The sequence below is a fragment of the Aptenodytes patagonicus genome, chromosome 5 (assembly GCF_965638725.1).
Source record: "Aptenodytes patagonicus chromosome 5, bAptPat1.pri.cur, whole genome shotgun sequence".
NCBI classification, from domain to species: Eukaryota; Metazoa; Chordata; class Aves; order Sphenisciformes; family Spheniscidae; genus Aptenodytes; species Aptenodytes patagonicus.
The window spans coordinates 52,237,237-52,252,792 of record NC_134953.1 but is presented as its reverse complement, the minus strand read 5'-3'; the positions used below and the strand labels follow the sequence as shown (position 1 = coordinate 52,252,792).

The 15,556-nt window shown below is 41.5% G+C and overlaps 1 protein-coding gene across 15 annotated transcripts in view; it reads right to left on the bottom strand.

Moving 5' to 3' along the window:
• Window positions 1–104: 104 nt before the first annotated feature.
• Window positions 105–15,556, bottom strand: part of PRRC2C (proline rich coiled-coil 2C) — a 76,619-nt gene continuing 61,167 nt past the window's right edge. For 6 of the 15 annotated variants that reach the window (XM_076339754.1, XM_076339760.1, XM_076339764.1 and 3 more), the window contains 10 exons: window positions 14,907–15,028; window positions 14,192–14,328; window positions 11,937–12,171; window positions 11,352–11,474; window positions 9,529–9,747; window positions 8,623–8,697; window positions 7,387–7,490; window positions 5,488–5,614; window positions 4,271–4,507; window positions 105–1,975 (listed from right to left, as the gene is read on the bottom strand). In XM_076339754.1, the coding sequence (XP_076195869.1) occupies window positions 1,715–1,975; window positions 4,271–4,507; window positions 5,488–5,614; window positions 7,387–7,490; window positions 8,623–8,697; window positions 9,529–9,747; window positions 11,352–11,474; window positions 11,937–12,171; window positions 14,192–14,328; window positions 14,907–15,028 (1,640 nt within the window). In that variant the 3' untranslated portion in view covers window positions 105–1,714. The remainder of the gene's footprint in view (window positions 1,976–4,270; window positions 4,508–5,487; window positions 5,615–7,386; window positions 7,491–8,622; window positions 8,698–9,528; window positions 9,748–11,351; window positions 11,475–11,936; window positions 12,172–14,191; window positions 14,329–14,906; window positions 15,029–15,556) is intronic. The other 9 variants (XM_076339768.1, XM_076339769.1, XM_076339758.1 and 6 more) reach the window with 8 other exon arrangements.

The window sequence follows — 15,556 nt, the reverse complement described above, 5'->3', positions numbered from 1 at the left end:
TTTAGAAGTCTGGCTGTAATACACACTCTTCACTCGGCACACGATGTTCAGGTGCTCTCCTTGCATCCTGCAGCACTTTGCTAATCATGAGATTACCCGGATGCTTTATTTAGAGAATACTTTATTAGTTTCTGTAATCAAACCCATGTAAATAAGACCGTACATATTTAATACAGTGCGTTACCCCTGTACAAATGGAAAAAATTAAGTTTAACATTTCTAGACCAATATGGCTGTTAATTTCTGTACAATGCCAACTCACACTACAAGTGGGATACTTTTTTCCGAAGTTGACATCACAGCTAAAGTTTCCAAAAATTCAAATTATATATATATTTATATAAAAAGATAACCAATAGCGATCCACTAGGCATCAATAGCAGCAACAGCCTTTCCAGCTTCTGCAGTCATTTGAACAAAATTATACACATTAGACTTTCAACTCACTCTTCCTTCCAAAAAATGTAAAAAAAAAAATCCCAGAAAAAACCAGCAAATTCTGCTACTGATGTGGTACCTGGTGCTTTTTATTAGCTTTTTCAATCATTGTCTGGAAAAAAACCTCTAGAATAACATTATTAAAAACAGCTCCAGTATAGCACAGTCACTACTACATATCATAAGCAGGTACAGGATATCTTACATTCACAGAAGTATCATACAGTACTGTCCTACAGCTATAATACTAGAGGATACAATTTAAAAGGCATTTATTTGACTTGATTCTACTTTCCAGCACACTGTGGGCAAGGAGGTGGTGCGACGCAGCTCTGATATAAAGAATGCACCTTTTGGATAAAACTCTTTAATCCGATAAGGTTTCTTTTATTCTCGTGGCACAGTTCTAAGTGCTCGTTGCTGTATACAGACATAAGCTGGAAACCGTTTAAAGATCACTCGCATCATATAAAGATAGCTGGACAGAGGTGAACAGAACAAATTTGACTATTGATGCAATGAACCCTTCAACTCCAGAGGTGAATGACTGAGGGGGGAGTGGGTGTAGAGAGCACAGGTGGCCAAGTAGCATTTTCATATGGTGACCTAAAGACAGTATATTGTCAATCCAAGAAGCAGCAGCCAGCAAAGCACTGCCTTCAGAGGGCAATTCAACATCATCAGCGTTACTCTTTGTGCTACGTTAGGTTAGATGTCCCATGGCAAAGGCAATTTTGCCAGCTATATGAATCCCTCTGTTTACTACAAGATAGAAGCTTCTTAAGTCACTAAAAACTTAACACACATTACTTGGCCCAGCACCATCTTCAGATCTGCATGTTCTCATACTCATGGGTTTATAAAAAGATAAATAGCAGCTGAAGATCAGAGCCTGAAGAAAATAAGAGTATTTGTCTTGTCAGTTAGGAACATGCCTCCCCGACCACCTTCTTCCCCGCCGTTGCTATTTTTCAATTTTTTTCACTTTGGGAAGCATACAGGTGTGTAAGCCAAAACACGCGCACACGTGTAGAACGTGCCCACACCAAAAGCAGCCTTCATGCTGTTAGAGAAGATACAAGCCCAACGAGCCTAGAAGCTCAGTTGGATACGCAGCAGTTTGCATCCGTAACTGCTGATAGCTTCTACGTCCCTTTACGCTGTTCAGAGCCCTGCAGGGAGAGAAGACTGTTGTCTTGTCCTTTGGGCTACAAATTCATGCTGCTGTCATCGCACCCCCCTCCCCTCTTCCCCCACCTCCATGGAAACACAGTCTCTAAGATTTTGTTTCTTCGGTTTTGATTGCCTGAGGTTTGATTGGTCCAGTTCTAACAGGTTTTGTTGCCGCAGCAGGCGCAGGGGTAGGCTTTTCCTCGTTTTTGTCCTGGCAGACTCCTGAAGAGTCAGCAATTGCCTCGGCGGGTTTGCTCCCGTTCTCATCCACTTTCTGCGCTTTGCCTCCTATGGGTTTGCTCTGCTGCTGCTGCTCAGAAAAGAACCTCTGGGTGGACTGAAGCACCTCTGCTCTCTGCTTTGCCTTAGGAAAGGGAGAAAATATGTTTACTGAAGGGAGGGCATAGGAATAAAAGTGACTTCACAAAAATAATTCCTAAATGAAAGAGGAAGGACTGACCACAGCGGCCAGACTTTCCTAGAAAGGCAGTGTCCATCCAGCTGCTTCCCAGATGTCACCACATCTGGGTGCTTGGCTTCTCAGTCGTAGCTTAACATCATGCCTAGGCTTCCCTTGCTCTTCCTAATCCTCACCCCAGAAAAGAGGATCAAGGACAACAGTTTGAAGCATTATCTAACATCTTTTTATGCCACTCTTATTGCAGAGTTTAAGAAGTATAAACGCTGCCTACAGTAGGCTCAAACTGAAGCGTCACACCTCAGTAGAAGTCAGACATGACCAGAAGGCGTACGTGTCTGCATGCCGCCCGCGCCCTGACACTACCCCAGCTACGCAGGCGCTGTCGGCACTGAGGGCCATGCCAGCTGTCATTTCTCCTGCCGCATGGTCTGGAGTTCTTGAGCGCAGAGGCTGTATGACAGCAGCAGAATCTAGCCTGAGCACGCACATCTTTTCTGCCTGTTGTTCTGGACAGAGACTTCAGAGGCTGCAATGGGGATGCAAGTGAACCTCGTTCAAGGCTGCGTTACATGTAAGCTGAAGCCTTATCTGCTTCCCACTCAAAGCGGGCGCTCATTCCAGGAAGCACAAACTACTGCCTGGCTTCCTTCAAATCCCTCCTCTGAATCCTACCGGTAACCTTGACTTGCACCTGTGAAATTCAGCCTTTGTGACTACATGTTTCAGTTAGTTTTACACTGGACCTTTCATTTGTCAGTGAAGCACTGTGCAGATCAGATGCTTCAGACCAAGTACTACGCCTTCCTGCCCAGACTCAGGCAAAGCAGGAGTTGCATTAAGAGTTCAATCTTCTGGAAGCTGCACGATTAAGCCCAATGCAGTCAAATGCCTTTTTTAACATTAAAAAGGCCTATCTTAATACAAGGAACCCCAACTACAATACAGACACTAAGCCTCCATGTACCTCTCTAAGTATTTCATACTTTTTTTTACAGAAAATGGGGGCGGGGGGGGACACACAAAACAGCAAAAGCCTGGAACAAGAGGTCTCGGCTTTAATACTGTGTAGTTGCTCCAAGTAACTCAACCAGCAACAGAATAGAAAACAAACCTGCGAACTCTGGTGTGCAGGACTGCAGCAACAGTCTGATTTTACTGGAGCCAGATGGACACTTGAAATCTTTTACATAGATTTCAGCCATCCCCTGAGGTTAAGGCTAGAAGGCTGGATGACTTGATCACCAAGTAACCAAGCGCGACAGAATAACTCACATTCTTTTGAACAGTGTTTGCAGGGAGATTCAGAAAACCAGGACTGCATATTAGTATTTGCTATGACTGGCTAGATTCAATTCATAATATAGACTCAAGACAATATACTAAGCATCACCTGGTAAGTCTACAGCTAGCATAAACTGGTGGTAGAAAACTAAATGGACCAAATACCTAGAATTTAAGGGGTAATCAATTCTTCTACAACCAGACATAACCAGGAAAAAACACACTCTTTTGCTTTTACACCTCAATGCATGGGTTACGGCGAATGACAGTAGATGAAGGAGCTCCTTAGTACCATCTATTCATACAAGCAACTTATTCTGCAGAAAACAGTATCCCTACACAGACGCCCCATATTGCAGTCCTGCCTTGGCAAGAAGAGTTTGCCTCAACCTGAAGGGTCCCAAAGTGCTTTAACAAGTTAGATGACTCTCATCACCTGCTACTGAAATGCAGCCAGCTCTTCTGTGGAGTGTACCACATTAATTCTCTGTGGTAGAATGCAGTAATCACAGGCATTTCAAACCACTGGGAAATGAATCTCCAGAGTCACCAACGAGTGAGGCTGGCTGGAACAGAAGGGTTCATACTGCTGCTCAGAGCTGGGGAGGCAGATGTGAAATGATAGCTAGCAGCCAGGTTTGTAGGCTTCATCACTCATTCAAAAAATCCAGGCTCTTGAAACCTAGTTGTCAGATTGCCTTTGACAGCAGCGGCAGCTTCACAACTGCTGACCACAAGACCACTTGAGAAAGGAAGCTCCCTACAAATTTTTTAGTCTAAAGTTCTTATTAAAAAAACACAGGGCTTAGAGAAGGTCTGTGTACAGCTGTTAAAGGCCCGGCTACCGGCTTTGGGTCCAGAGGCATTTTAATTAAGACATGATTTCCAGACACATTCCTGCCCTACAAGCTGTCAAGACTGAACTGGTATTAACAGCACTGCTGTTCAAATACTAACCTTCATGTCTCGTTCAGCCTTCCTCGCAGCCTGGGCCTGATTGCCTCTGGCTCCAGATACTGATCCACAAAGACCTCTGGCCACACGCGGTAAATGGGGGTGGCTCATAAGGCCTGTGGTCATCTGAGACGGCATCTGACTATGCAGAACTATTGGCAGCCTCTGAACAGGCGCTGGGAAGGTGTTAGTATATGGGGCTCTTACCAATGGAGAGAGCAGGTTAGGCTGAGAGAGGATCTAAGTCGGGGAAAAACAACAAAAAGACATTTCGCAATTAGAAAATTGCCAACTAGATTGCACGTTGGCATTATCTTAAAGGGGAAAAAGTTGCTGCTTTGCTGTCAAACCGATGTCAAGAAAATAGGCTTTTATGTTAAGAGAGGCCACGCTTGAACTCCAGAAAAAACCAGCCCTGTAGTGCTGCTGTGCCTGAAAGTAGTACCAACAACTTAAAAACCAGCATGTAATAAGGGAGAAGGCCCATGCAAGGCAGTGGAGTCGTCACTAGTGAAAGGCAGCCCTCCGGTCCTGCAGTCAAACACTCCAAATACTAAGAGACAGACAGAAATAGCCTACATTTTTACAGAGGCTACATTTCCCTAGCAGCCTGGCTACAGTCACCTGTAACAGGGATGTACCACCCTTGTAAAGCTGTGCTCCCTGGAATGCCAGAAGCAAATCAAACCCTTTGCCATCAGCCCTGCTTTGTATGGACTGTACGACCTCCAGAGATCCTTTCCAGCCTGAACTGCTCTATCAATACTCCAGAGCTGCATCTCAGACAAACAACTGCAAATCTGCTTTGTCTTTAAGCATTTGAAATATGCACTGGGACCCTTCTGAGACACGAAGCTTCTTTCTCCCCTTCCCCAACTAAATGATCTGTTTTTGCAGGATGAGGTGCATTACAGCTGCATGGGGAAGTCAGCAGAACAGCCGTCTGTTCTACATCATTCACAACTTGTATTAAATTCCTCAGTGTGCGCAGAACTCCCAAAATTAAACACACCACAAAATCCACACTACTAGTTAGCAAGATCAGGGAGGGTTTTTTTTTTTGTCTTTGATCTTAAAATCAGTTTTCTCACGCCATTTCATTTTAAGGATTCCATTTTGTATCTCCCCATGATAAAGCCTGAGGAAACACAGCCGAGTTACAGAGTCACCAGGTCACACAGAGAAACAAATTTGTTTGTAGGAAGCCACCAGTCACCTACCTGTGGTGCAAATTGTGCAGGAAACGGCTGTGTCATTCTCACAGCGGCAGCTGCTGACTGAAACTGCTTCTGGTAGACAATGCTGTTCATTTTATTGGACTGATTGTTAGGACTTGTGGAACTGGCCCTGAAGAAAAGAACACCAGTTAGAATCACACTGCTCTCATTCAGAGGACATTTCTGCCTTTATTTACAACTTAACTAGAAATTCAGCATGGGGGAGGGGGGGGGGGGCGGAAATCTCTTCAAGAAGCTGGTATCAGATATTCTTCTGTATCTACCATTAGTTTCAAATGCAAACAAACTCAGAACTTAAGAATACAAAGAGAAACCGTAATCAAAAATATTTAGGATATGGAAAGATTCCAGGGTAAAGTCTGTATGAAAGAGACCTTTCCCAAAAGTATTCGTAATACAAATACTGACGTTAGAAGCGTGTTCCCCTTCTGATCCCTGCTATCTTATGTTCAATCCTATCCCTTTACACTGTTTGCTCTATCATGTCAAGTTCAGAGCTTGTCACAACAGGCACTAAACAGGCACAGCAGAAGCTGCCATGTGCAGCTGCTTCCACTCTGACCTGTTGTCAAATGTTTCAAAATGCACTTGAACAGATTTCAAGAATTCACAGAAAATGCTCTCTCCCTGTTTTATTTGGCTAAGAACATGACCCTCCATTAAAACTTTTAAGAGGTGTTGAATCACCATGAATTAAATGAAGCCTGAAAGATTATCTGGGGGAAGGGCACCAAACAGCCTTCAGAGAAAGAGAAAAGAGTGAACAGCCTTCTTTAGGAAATGGAGCTTGATTTGCAGAGTTCTCCTGCAGAGTGTGTGGGTTATACACTTACTTAAAGTGAGCAGTGGGGCACCAGCGGCAAGGAAGTCAGCTAAACTTAATACACACCAACGTTTTGTAAGCTTAAAGAAGTCTCTGTTTAGTTTTCACTTTGAACTCTTGAGATCTATTATGCTTTTGTTGGTCTTCCCAGTACCTCTACACTTGAGAGCAAAAGCTTATGATAAGCCCTGGTTGCTAGGAGATGAGACATCTCATATAGAATCTTTAAGATACATACCATCGAGTCAATTGTCCTAAACGCTGACTAGCTTGCAAATTCAAGTTTCTTCTTCCTCATCCCTTCACTTGTTTCTTAGGTGAAATATTGGAGGCGCAACTTCAGCATTGAGTTCAAACTCTCATTTCTACTTCGCTAGAAAAGCCTGAGCACTGTCAGTCTGCTACAGTGAGAGCCACCAAATATAGTTACTGTGCATGGGAGCGCAGCTTTCAAGAACAAAACTATCTTGTAGCAAAGTTCCACTTTCAAGTTCCTTCTGCCCACTAATAACTTCACCCACAAGCAGCCCAACAGGTTTACCATGAAGTGCATCTGCATATGAGCAAGATTCTGTTAATTCTGTCAATTAACCAAGCAAACCTGCAAACAACTTACTAATTTCACTTGTGAGAAGCTTATAGATCTTGCAATAATTCTTAGTTCTCTAACATAACTGTTGTCACAACTGCAGTGTAAGCCTTTAAGTGTTTTTACTTTGAGCACCGCAATTAAGATAAACTTAGAGTTTTATCCCAAAGTACATCTTCCCTGCCACTTCTGTGCTTTCCTGGTACAATCCCACGTCATTTTACATGACTTGTTTAGTTTTGTTTAATCAAAAAAATATTTTTAACATTTTATTTCAGAGCTATGTACTTCCAGTCAACTATAGCAGATCTGATGACCTACTGGAATTCTGCTTTTCAGCTAAGATTAAGCATTGTATTTTATATTAGTAGCCCCTCACCTCATACCTTTCAGAATTGGCTGCTCATGCATGACTAGGTACATTTTCTAGCTCCGATTTCAAGGAATTTTGAGCTTAAGAGAGATTTACCGGAAGGGACTGGAGGTTGGAGTAGTACTTCTACCCGTAACCGGTGGTGTTCCAGGTTTAACATCAATGCCACCTCCAAAGGCCTTCAGGTCCATTTCCGATATCTGAAAAACACAACAATTGACATGTTAATTCCAATTCAAAGAAAAATTACATTTACTAAGTAATTGTTAGCTTACCTCACATTTTTCTCAATGAAAATAGGTCACTTAAATGGAGGTGAAAGCCAGATTGCAAAACAGCTTCTTATAATTAGGACAACCCCAGCACCACAAGCACCTCTGTGTACAATTTTCCTGCACTATTTGGCACTTTCAGCGATAGTACTGGCTTTCTAACTTGATCTTTCTGCATAATGAAAGGGGATTTGTGACTCATTTCACATATTTGGCCCTGAAAAAATGTTTCAGGGTTGAAATTTCCTTCCCCATCTCAGGTACTACGTGAAAATATTTAGATACAATCCTGAAAAATGCTGAAGTGAAGAATGCCATAAAATAATCCAGTTCTACAACAAACCAAAAGCACAGCAAAAATGGAGCTCTCATTCATGCAAAAAAAATCTCCAGACTCTAATTGGAGCAATGAATCTTGCATGTTATTTTGCAGATAGAATAAACTAGTCTCTGGAACAGTATCTTTCCACACATGGCCATGAAGCATAACGGCAACAATAAATCAGTTAAAAGTGAGTGGCTGCTTTAAGTTGACTTTCTTTGCAGGAACACAATGGAACCCTTAACACAGGGCAGGAAAGTCACCTAAGGCCACCATCCCACTGCAGTTCTTCCTCATTTCTTGTTAAAATGAGTGATCATTTTCCAATGACAACTATAGCAAGAAACACGCTGCTGCTTGGAAGATGGGCTCATAAAAATTATAAAGGTGAAGAGGTTTGGCCAGATCCTATGAAGCTAGAAAACTGCATGGTGCAAAAGTCACCATATACTCTGGTGGGTGACAGGATGAAAACTTCATCTAGGTGATCTAGAATTCTGGTTGCCATTACTGTCCACAACATGAAATTCACTCCTGGGAGATTTTTATCACAGCTGTAAACCACTGGGACAGCAGGGTCATTTTATACTCAAAAGCGCCCTAAACATCTAGGCCACGCTGTAAGGATTTCAGGTGCAGCTCCAGAGCTAGATTACTCCCTGCGCTGCGGAAAGACCTTGCTGTATCTGACAGAAAGCTTAGCTGTGTTCATGTCCAGTGTTATCACCCACTGCTCACCTGAAAGTATGCTGCAACTGCGTTGTGCTGCACACTATCCGAAAATCCCAGGTGCCTGTAAATCTGTGATTCCATCTAAGACAAGAGACCTTGTGATTGGAAGCCAGTTCCACACATCCCCTTATTAGCAATTATCACAGCAGCTCCAGATAAAGGACAGGAGAATTCCCTCCTAGGTATTCAAGTTTCTTGCACTATTTCAGTGTTATCTCCTTACTGGAGCTGTCATTCAAGGAGAGTTTTCTTCAGCTGCAAGACCAGCCTTTTTTTTTTTTTTTTTTTTTAACCACATCAGAGGTCCTGCCTTGCATACAATGCTACGTTCTCAATATGCACTTTGCTGTGCTATTCAGAAAAGCAGACCTCCAGCAACATTAGTAGAGTTTAATCTCTGGTTTAAGGTCACAGCTGATACAGAGTTCATTGAAACCCCTAAAACTCTGGTTTGTTGCACTGGAAAGACTTGATCCCATACAACTTGCTCTGGTATGAGATCAGAAACAAAGCGACAAACTGATTTATGACGAGAATCGGAAACCAGCCCTGACAGTGTAATGTTGTTTGCCTGCTGCTCTAACAATGGCTCTGTACTATTTTCTACATGGCTTCTACATGAAATACCCAACTAGTCCACGAAGTCATTATCAAACTAGGTATTCCTACAGTGCAAATGGACTAGTATCAAGTTAGCTACAAAAACTCAGCTAAACCTTTACAAAATGCACAGACCCAGTCACTAAGGAACTAACCTTGACTGGCTTTTCTATCTTCCCCTCCCTACCTTTTAAAGTCAAGGCAGATTTTTAGATGCAACAGTCAACATGGGGTGCCGTGCTGGTTCTATAAAACAGCATACAGCTGTGCTTTGTATTAATTTTTGTACTGTAGATCTACCAATATTGTTACCTTTCCAGTTGCAGCAATCATGCTGTGTTGAGTTCCTGCTGGGATTAATCCTCTGAAAGGCTGGGTTACTTGTGCAGGTCTGCTTAGATTTTGAGCCTGCGCTTGTGGTGGTGTGTGCTGTAGTGGTGGTTGTAAAGATTGGGGTAGGGCAATAAGTGGCTGTGCTGTGGATCCAAAGTTGGGCAAAGAAATTTGTGATCCTGGCAAAGGTACCGTCACCTGGAAAAAAGTACAAAATCACCAGTAACATATACACAAGGGCCATTATTTAACTTTCTTTACTAGCTCTATGATTTCAGCTATATTCAAGGTAAATGGCTCAATGAGTTCACACATTTACCCAGAGAGCTGCAAGCAAATAAGTGAATTTATTGTTTAGCCTGTCTTTATAATCAGTTCTAATGGCATTCGGGTCTTTGCTTTTCAGAAACAAAGTTGCATGCTAGCTCCTAATTCCAACATCATTCAACATGATTTCATTGTATGAAGAAGTAAATTTAATTCAACTCAGAAAATAAAAGTAGAATGAAATAGCCAGTTTGCGGGGGGGGGGGGGGGAGGGAGGGATGGATGGGGCTATTTATTTACTTCAAATAATTTTAGTCATCATAAGGATAATGTTTGGGATGAAAACTAGATTTTACTTTCCAGGAGTCCCAACAGCCAGCAGTTCAACCTTAAAAAAAAAAACCAACAAAAAACCTCCCAAAAAACACACCAACAAACCACAGCCTGTCCCTTGCCTGCACTAACAGGGAGTGCTGTGGGCTGAAAACACCACAGAATGGTAGTGATGAAAATACCACAGCAGTAACCTGACTGGCAGGGGTTACAGCATTTCCTAGTCTGACCATCAATTCACAACCTGCAAAATTATATTCAGAGTGTGACTAGAAGAATGATATGATATTCTCCAGATGTGAAAGACTTACTAGGGTTCTGCTCTGAAGGATAACAGATTAAAAGTATAGAGACAGCAAGCTTGAACACATTAAAAGCACTAACCCTTCTAAAAGGTCCTTAAAACTTTATGCTAGATTTCCAACAGATGAGATCCAATTTTTTAAGACTATTCTAGATTTCTGTGTGGGCTACCTTTCATGCGTATGAAGTAGGCTATTATAATAAACCAGTCCATCATAAGCTTTTTTCCTAAAAAAGCCACTTAAATAAAAAGATTAAACCAGAAGGTGGAAACCACTAGACAGCACCTTGTAAATGACAGCATGCTTGCACACAGCAAATGAACAGTTCTTTCACAAAAGAATTCAAAGTCACTGGAGTTATTTTACAAACCTCCTGATGTAGGTTACTGGTTACTGATTTGGCTGTCCTGTTTGCCTGTATGATCATCTATCTGCCAACTTCTCATTTGTTTTCTACATATTTTGATATCGTTGACATATGTAGCAGCTCTGAGGTTTCATCTCAGTGAGATTTGGTGTTAACAATTAGGCTGCACTAAGCACTTGGAGTTTGTCTCTCTCCACCATCACTAACTGATACCTGCCCCCATTAAAGGCAGCATATGCCTCCATCAATTAGCAACATCACTGTGCCAACTAAATCTTTGTCTGTCACTGGAAAATGAACTATTTAAGAGAAGGATGCCAGACAAATGATCAACATGAACTTGTAGACCATCCAACTTCTCAGCAATTCAGTTTTTCAGTACTGCTGCAGTAGCTCTCCTTGGCTATCAATTTTCAATTCTTGCATTTTGGAAGAATTAAAGATTGTCTCGGCCCCCACCTCCGCCCCCACACCACAAAAACCATCAACAACAACATGCTTTTAAGAAGAATACAATTTAGGAAATTTACCATGCCATAGTTTACCTGCTGGAGAGCACTAGGAGACTGTGCAGTGTTGTAGAAGTTGCTCTGGCCAGGCTGTTGAACTTGCCCAGAGTACAGATTTGAAGCCTGAGTGAGCGTAGCTCTGGCCTAGGAAGAGTGAGAGACACCATTACATTAAGAATACTTAGGAGAGCAGTTCTGAGACAGCATGGCACATCATTCTGTATTTCAACCAGTACAGTAGAAACCACAGCATAGGAAGCTGACAACCTGAAGGTTTCAGCTTGTGATAAAGCTCTCAATTGCAAGTGGTAGAAAAGCCCTTTATTACCTACCATAACAGAAATTAAACCTGAAGCTCCAATTAGTGATAGCAGTGCAAGGAGCCCTATAGTTTGGGCAACAATCGTCAATTCAGAGATTACACTAATATACCTTTATGAAATTAAAAGAACATTCTCTTCCAAGCATCTTACATTTCCTGCCACCTTGACTATCATGTAATTATAACAGAGGTGGGCTTATCCCAAGCCGAGCAGTATCTGATTTATTATTGCATTATCTGTATCAAACCATTGCCGAAGTTTTGCATTTTGGAGCATTTCCTACCTGGAGAATGTGCGTATCAATAAGCTGAGAGCCTCCCAGTCCTGAAGCTTGACTAAGTTGATGTTCGTATAAGATAGGAATAGGTTGTGTATTAGAAGTTTGTTGAAATGCCAGGCTTGACTGTGCCTTAGCAAGCTCCTGGTGTTGTACTGCTGGGAAGTTGTGTAGGGCTGTACCAGACAGAACTACCGGTGATGGCTGAGACAAACCACTTTGCATAAAAGCTTGCTGGGATCTGCAAGAGATTGAAACATTATACATAAAAATGCAGACACAGCTCAACAATGAGCCACCAAAAATGAAAAACACAGGTTATATACTTTAAATGGAATTAGAATGCTTAGCTCTATTGAACAGATTTTCACCTGAGAAAGGTAGATTTTTCTATTTATTCTGCACACAACAAAATAATAGCTGCTACTAAAGGCCACAGGAAAAAAATGACTAGGTTTTTTATTTAAATCTTAAAGTACACTTAGCTATTTAGATGTGCATGCTAAAATAGTTTTTGCGTTAACTGTAACATACGGAAGCTACCACTTCTTAGTTTCTGTGCTATAAGGTAGGACAGTGGGGAAGCACCACATGTGAGTAGTTCCACTTAGTCATAAAGTAAACTGCTTTGTTCTTTTGACTTCACAGATCTCCACAGTCCAACTTTTAATACTTAGAGGTTAAATCACTAGATGCTGACAACTGTAGCTTCCAAATGAATGTTTTGGCTTCAAAATAGAAACACAGACAGACACCACAGCCTTTAATTTTAACTAGATACTCAATTCCCTTGTCACCAGCATGGGGAAGTTGCAGTTTGTTTAAAAAACAAAGACCAAAAACAGTACAGCAAAGCACCACAGACAGGTTGTTTTAGTACATCAGAAGTATTTATCTGAACATTTCCATTATGAGCCTGCTGAATAGCCACCTTCAGACTGAAGAATCAGAGTTTTTAAATAAATGCCCCTCTCAAAGCTCTTCAGCTCAGAGGAGAGTATTTTTGATATAAAAACACTTTTCACTTTATCACTTGGTCGATATGTACCAGCACAGCACTGGTCCTGTTAATCTGTTAGTGTAGTGGCCATGTGCTTGCCTGACAGAACACCCGGGTTAAGCTTTGTTCTGTACCTTTCCTTAATTGCAAAACATTCTTACAGTTGCACTCTGAGCACTGGAGAAACTTTTCCAGAATGTATGCAGAGGATTGTCTTCAATGTAGCCAAAAACATTTTCACAAGCTTTTTTTTTTTTTTAAACCAGTAACCTGTACATCTCAAAGCTTATCCTCCTCTGCACCTTTAAAGATGTGGGAAAAGTATTCATACTCTTATAAACAGCACAATCCAAAACTCCACTAATACTGGGTTTGTGCGTGACCAGATCAGCCAGAAGCATTTATTTAGTCTGGACCACATGCCAGACTGACTGTGTTTCTGCAGCTAGCCAACTGTTTGCAACAACTTTTGTCAGCTGTGGCAGGACAAGCAATATTTGGTCCAAAGTCAGCCAAGCACAAAGTCAGGATACACATGTAGTCAATTAAACCTTCTGTGGCTTCAGACTTCTACATTGCAACAAGCAGGTTTTTCTACAGCACATGCAAAACCCTGTAATTAAGTTTCCAAAGAAACTTTCTCAAAGTGAAACTAACAAAATTTGTCAGAATTATACCACTGTGAATCAGTTTTGATAGGAAGTGCAAGGAAGCTTTGAAAAGGCTTACACTGGAAATTTGCCTGGCTATCAATGCCATTTGAGAGATACTGGTCTTCCTTTTATCTTTTGTAGCAAACAGAAAACATTTATTCTAAAACATACCCTGCAACTCCCTATGCATCTGAAATTGAGTTTCTACCACCTATAGGGTTCAAACTAGGATTTCAAAGTGTTTCAAGACTCCAGTGTTGGTTTGATTAGAAAATAACAAACACAAATTACTGAATTAAAGGGACAGGCATCTCTTTTTCTGCTCTCTTAGTATGAAAGACTGATGTTTTCAGCTTTTTAGCCTGGTTTCCTAAAGATACAAATATCATGCACAATTTTCGAACCCACTATTTCGCAACTACATCTGCACATGCAGACTAGCCAGACAATCCGCATACAGAGTTCTCAGCCAGACAAACAGATGAAAGAGATTTTGGGGAAGACAGGAAGATGAGGCAGCTATTGAGCACAGAACACAAGTCTGCAGGGAAGCAAGTTATATAAATTCTGCTGCTCAAAAACCAAAGACATTTGCATAGAATACCTACCTATAAGGTTGTAAGGAGGAGTTGAACAACTCTTGGGCTTGTGAAACAGCTGGTGCTGCTCCTAAACTCAGCTGAGCTTGATGCTGTCCTTGCAGAGGTGCATAGATGGGGATGGGGATCTGCTGAACTGAAGCAGGCTGCATAAAAAAGAAACCATTAAATATCCAAGGACAAAAGTCAGGTAGAAAAGCTATAGTTAAATGTGTGCCAGGATTTGTGTAACATTAAAAAAAGTAAACAAAGAATGTCAAATCCCAAGGCTGCATGCAGAGCTGGTATTGCTCCCATTCAGAAAATTACTTTCTAATTGAATTTTACACTTTTCCTTGCAAATAACCAGCAGAAACTGAATGAATCATTTAGATTTGTGTACAGAACAACTGCACAAGATTGCATACAATTTTGTACTACAAAAGCTGATTGGCACTAACATGGCCACATAAACACCTCCTGTGAATATGTACTTTTACATAAAGTATATTTGTGAGTAAAAGCTTATTCTCTCAACTTTCATGACAAATGCTTTCATTCTCAGGAACAGTAGAGATCAAACACTGCCTGCATGCACCAGAATGAAATAGCAAGGGCAGGCACGACCTCATTTTTGCAGTCTTTAGTCCCACTCTCCTCTGCCCCCATTAGCTCATTAGTAGAGCTTTAAAGGCAATATGGACAAGGAGGGGAAAAAAAAGGAAAAGAAGAAATCCCCAAATACCTGAGAAAGCCCTGGTTGAAAGCCTTGCTGTTGGGCCAGAGAAGGTGGTGCCAAACGCGCATGTTGCGTATTGAATAGATGACTTGTATCCATATAAAATGCTGGGATTTGAGCTGCAGTACCTCAGGAAGAGCAATACAATTAGTACCTGATTCCAAACATCTCCCTGCTAGAAAGGTTTTCATCAAGAGTTAGAGATGCAGCCATTGTCAGTACTTCCCAGTGTGACAGCTACCTGACAGACTGGGAGAAGAAACAGAACTGAAGAGCTGGGTGCCTAACCAGCTTTGATATCTTTTCCAATTCACCCCCAGAATCTATCAGTCTTGCATATGCATCTTCAGTCCCATGCAATTCTTGGGGGATGAGCAACAGATTATGGCCAGAACAAGGCATTTGGGTAAAGGAAGGGGAAGAACATGATATACTGTCGTGTAATTTAGGTTAACTATACGTAGGGTTTTCTTTAAAGAAAACTGCCATGATTCTTAACTATTGTAGCACTTTAAGAAAGAAGTCAAGACTAAGTCATTCTTGGTCTTAAACAGTGATTTACAATTCTGCAACAGAAATATGGTACATCAAGAGATTCAGACTTACTTCCCTCAACAAACTAACACCACCACATTATCTTTATGCTTACTGATAGA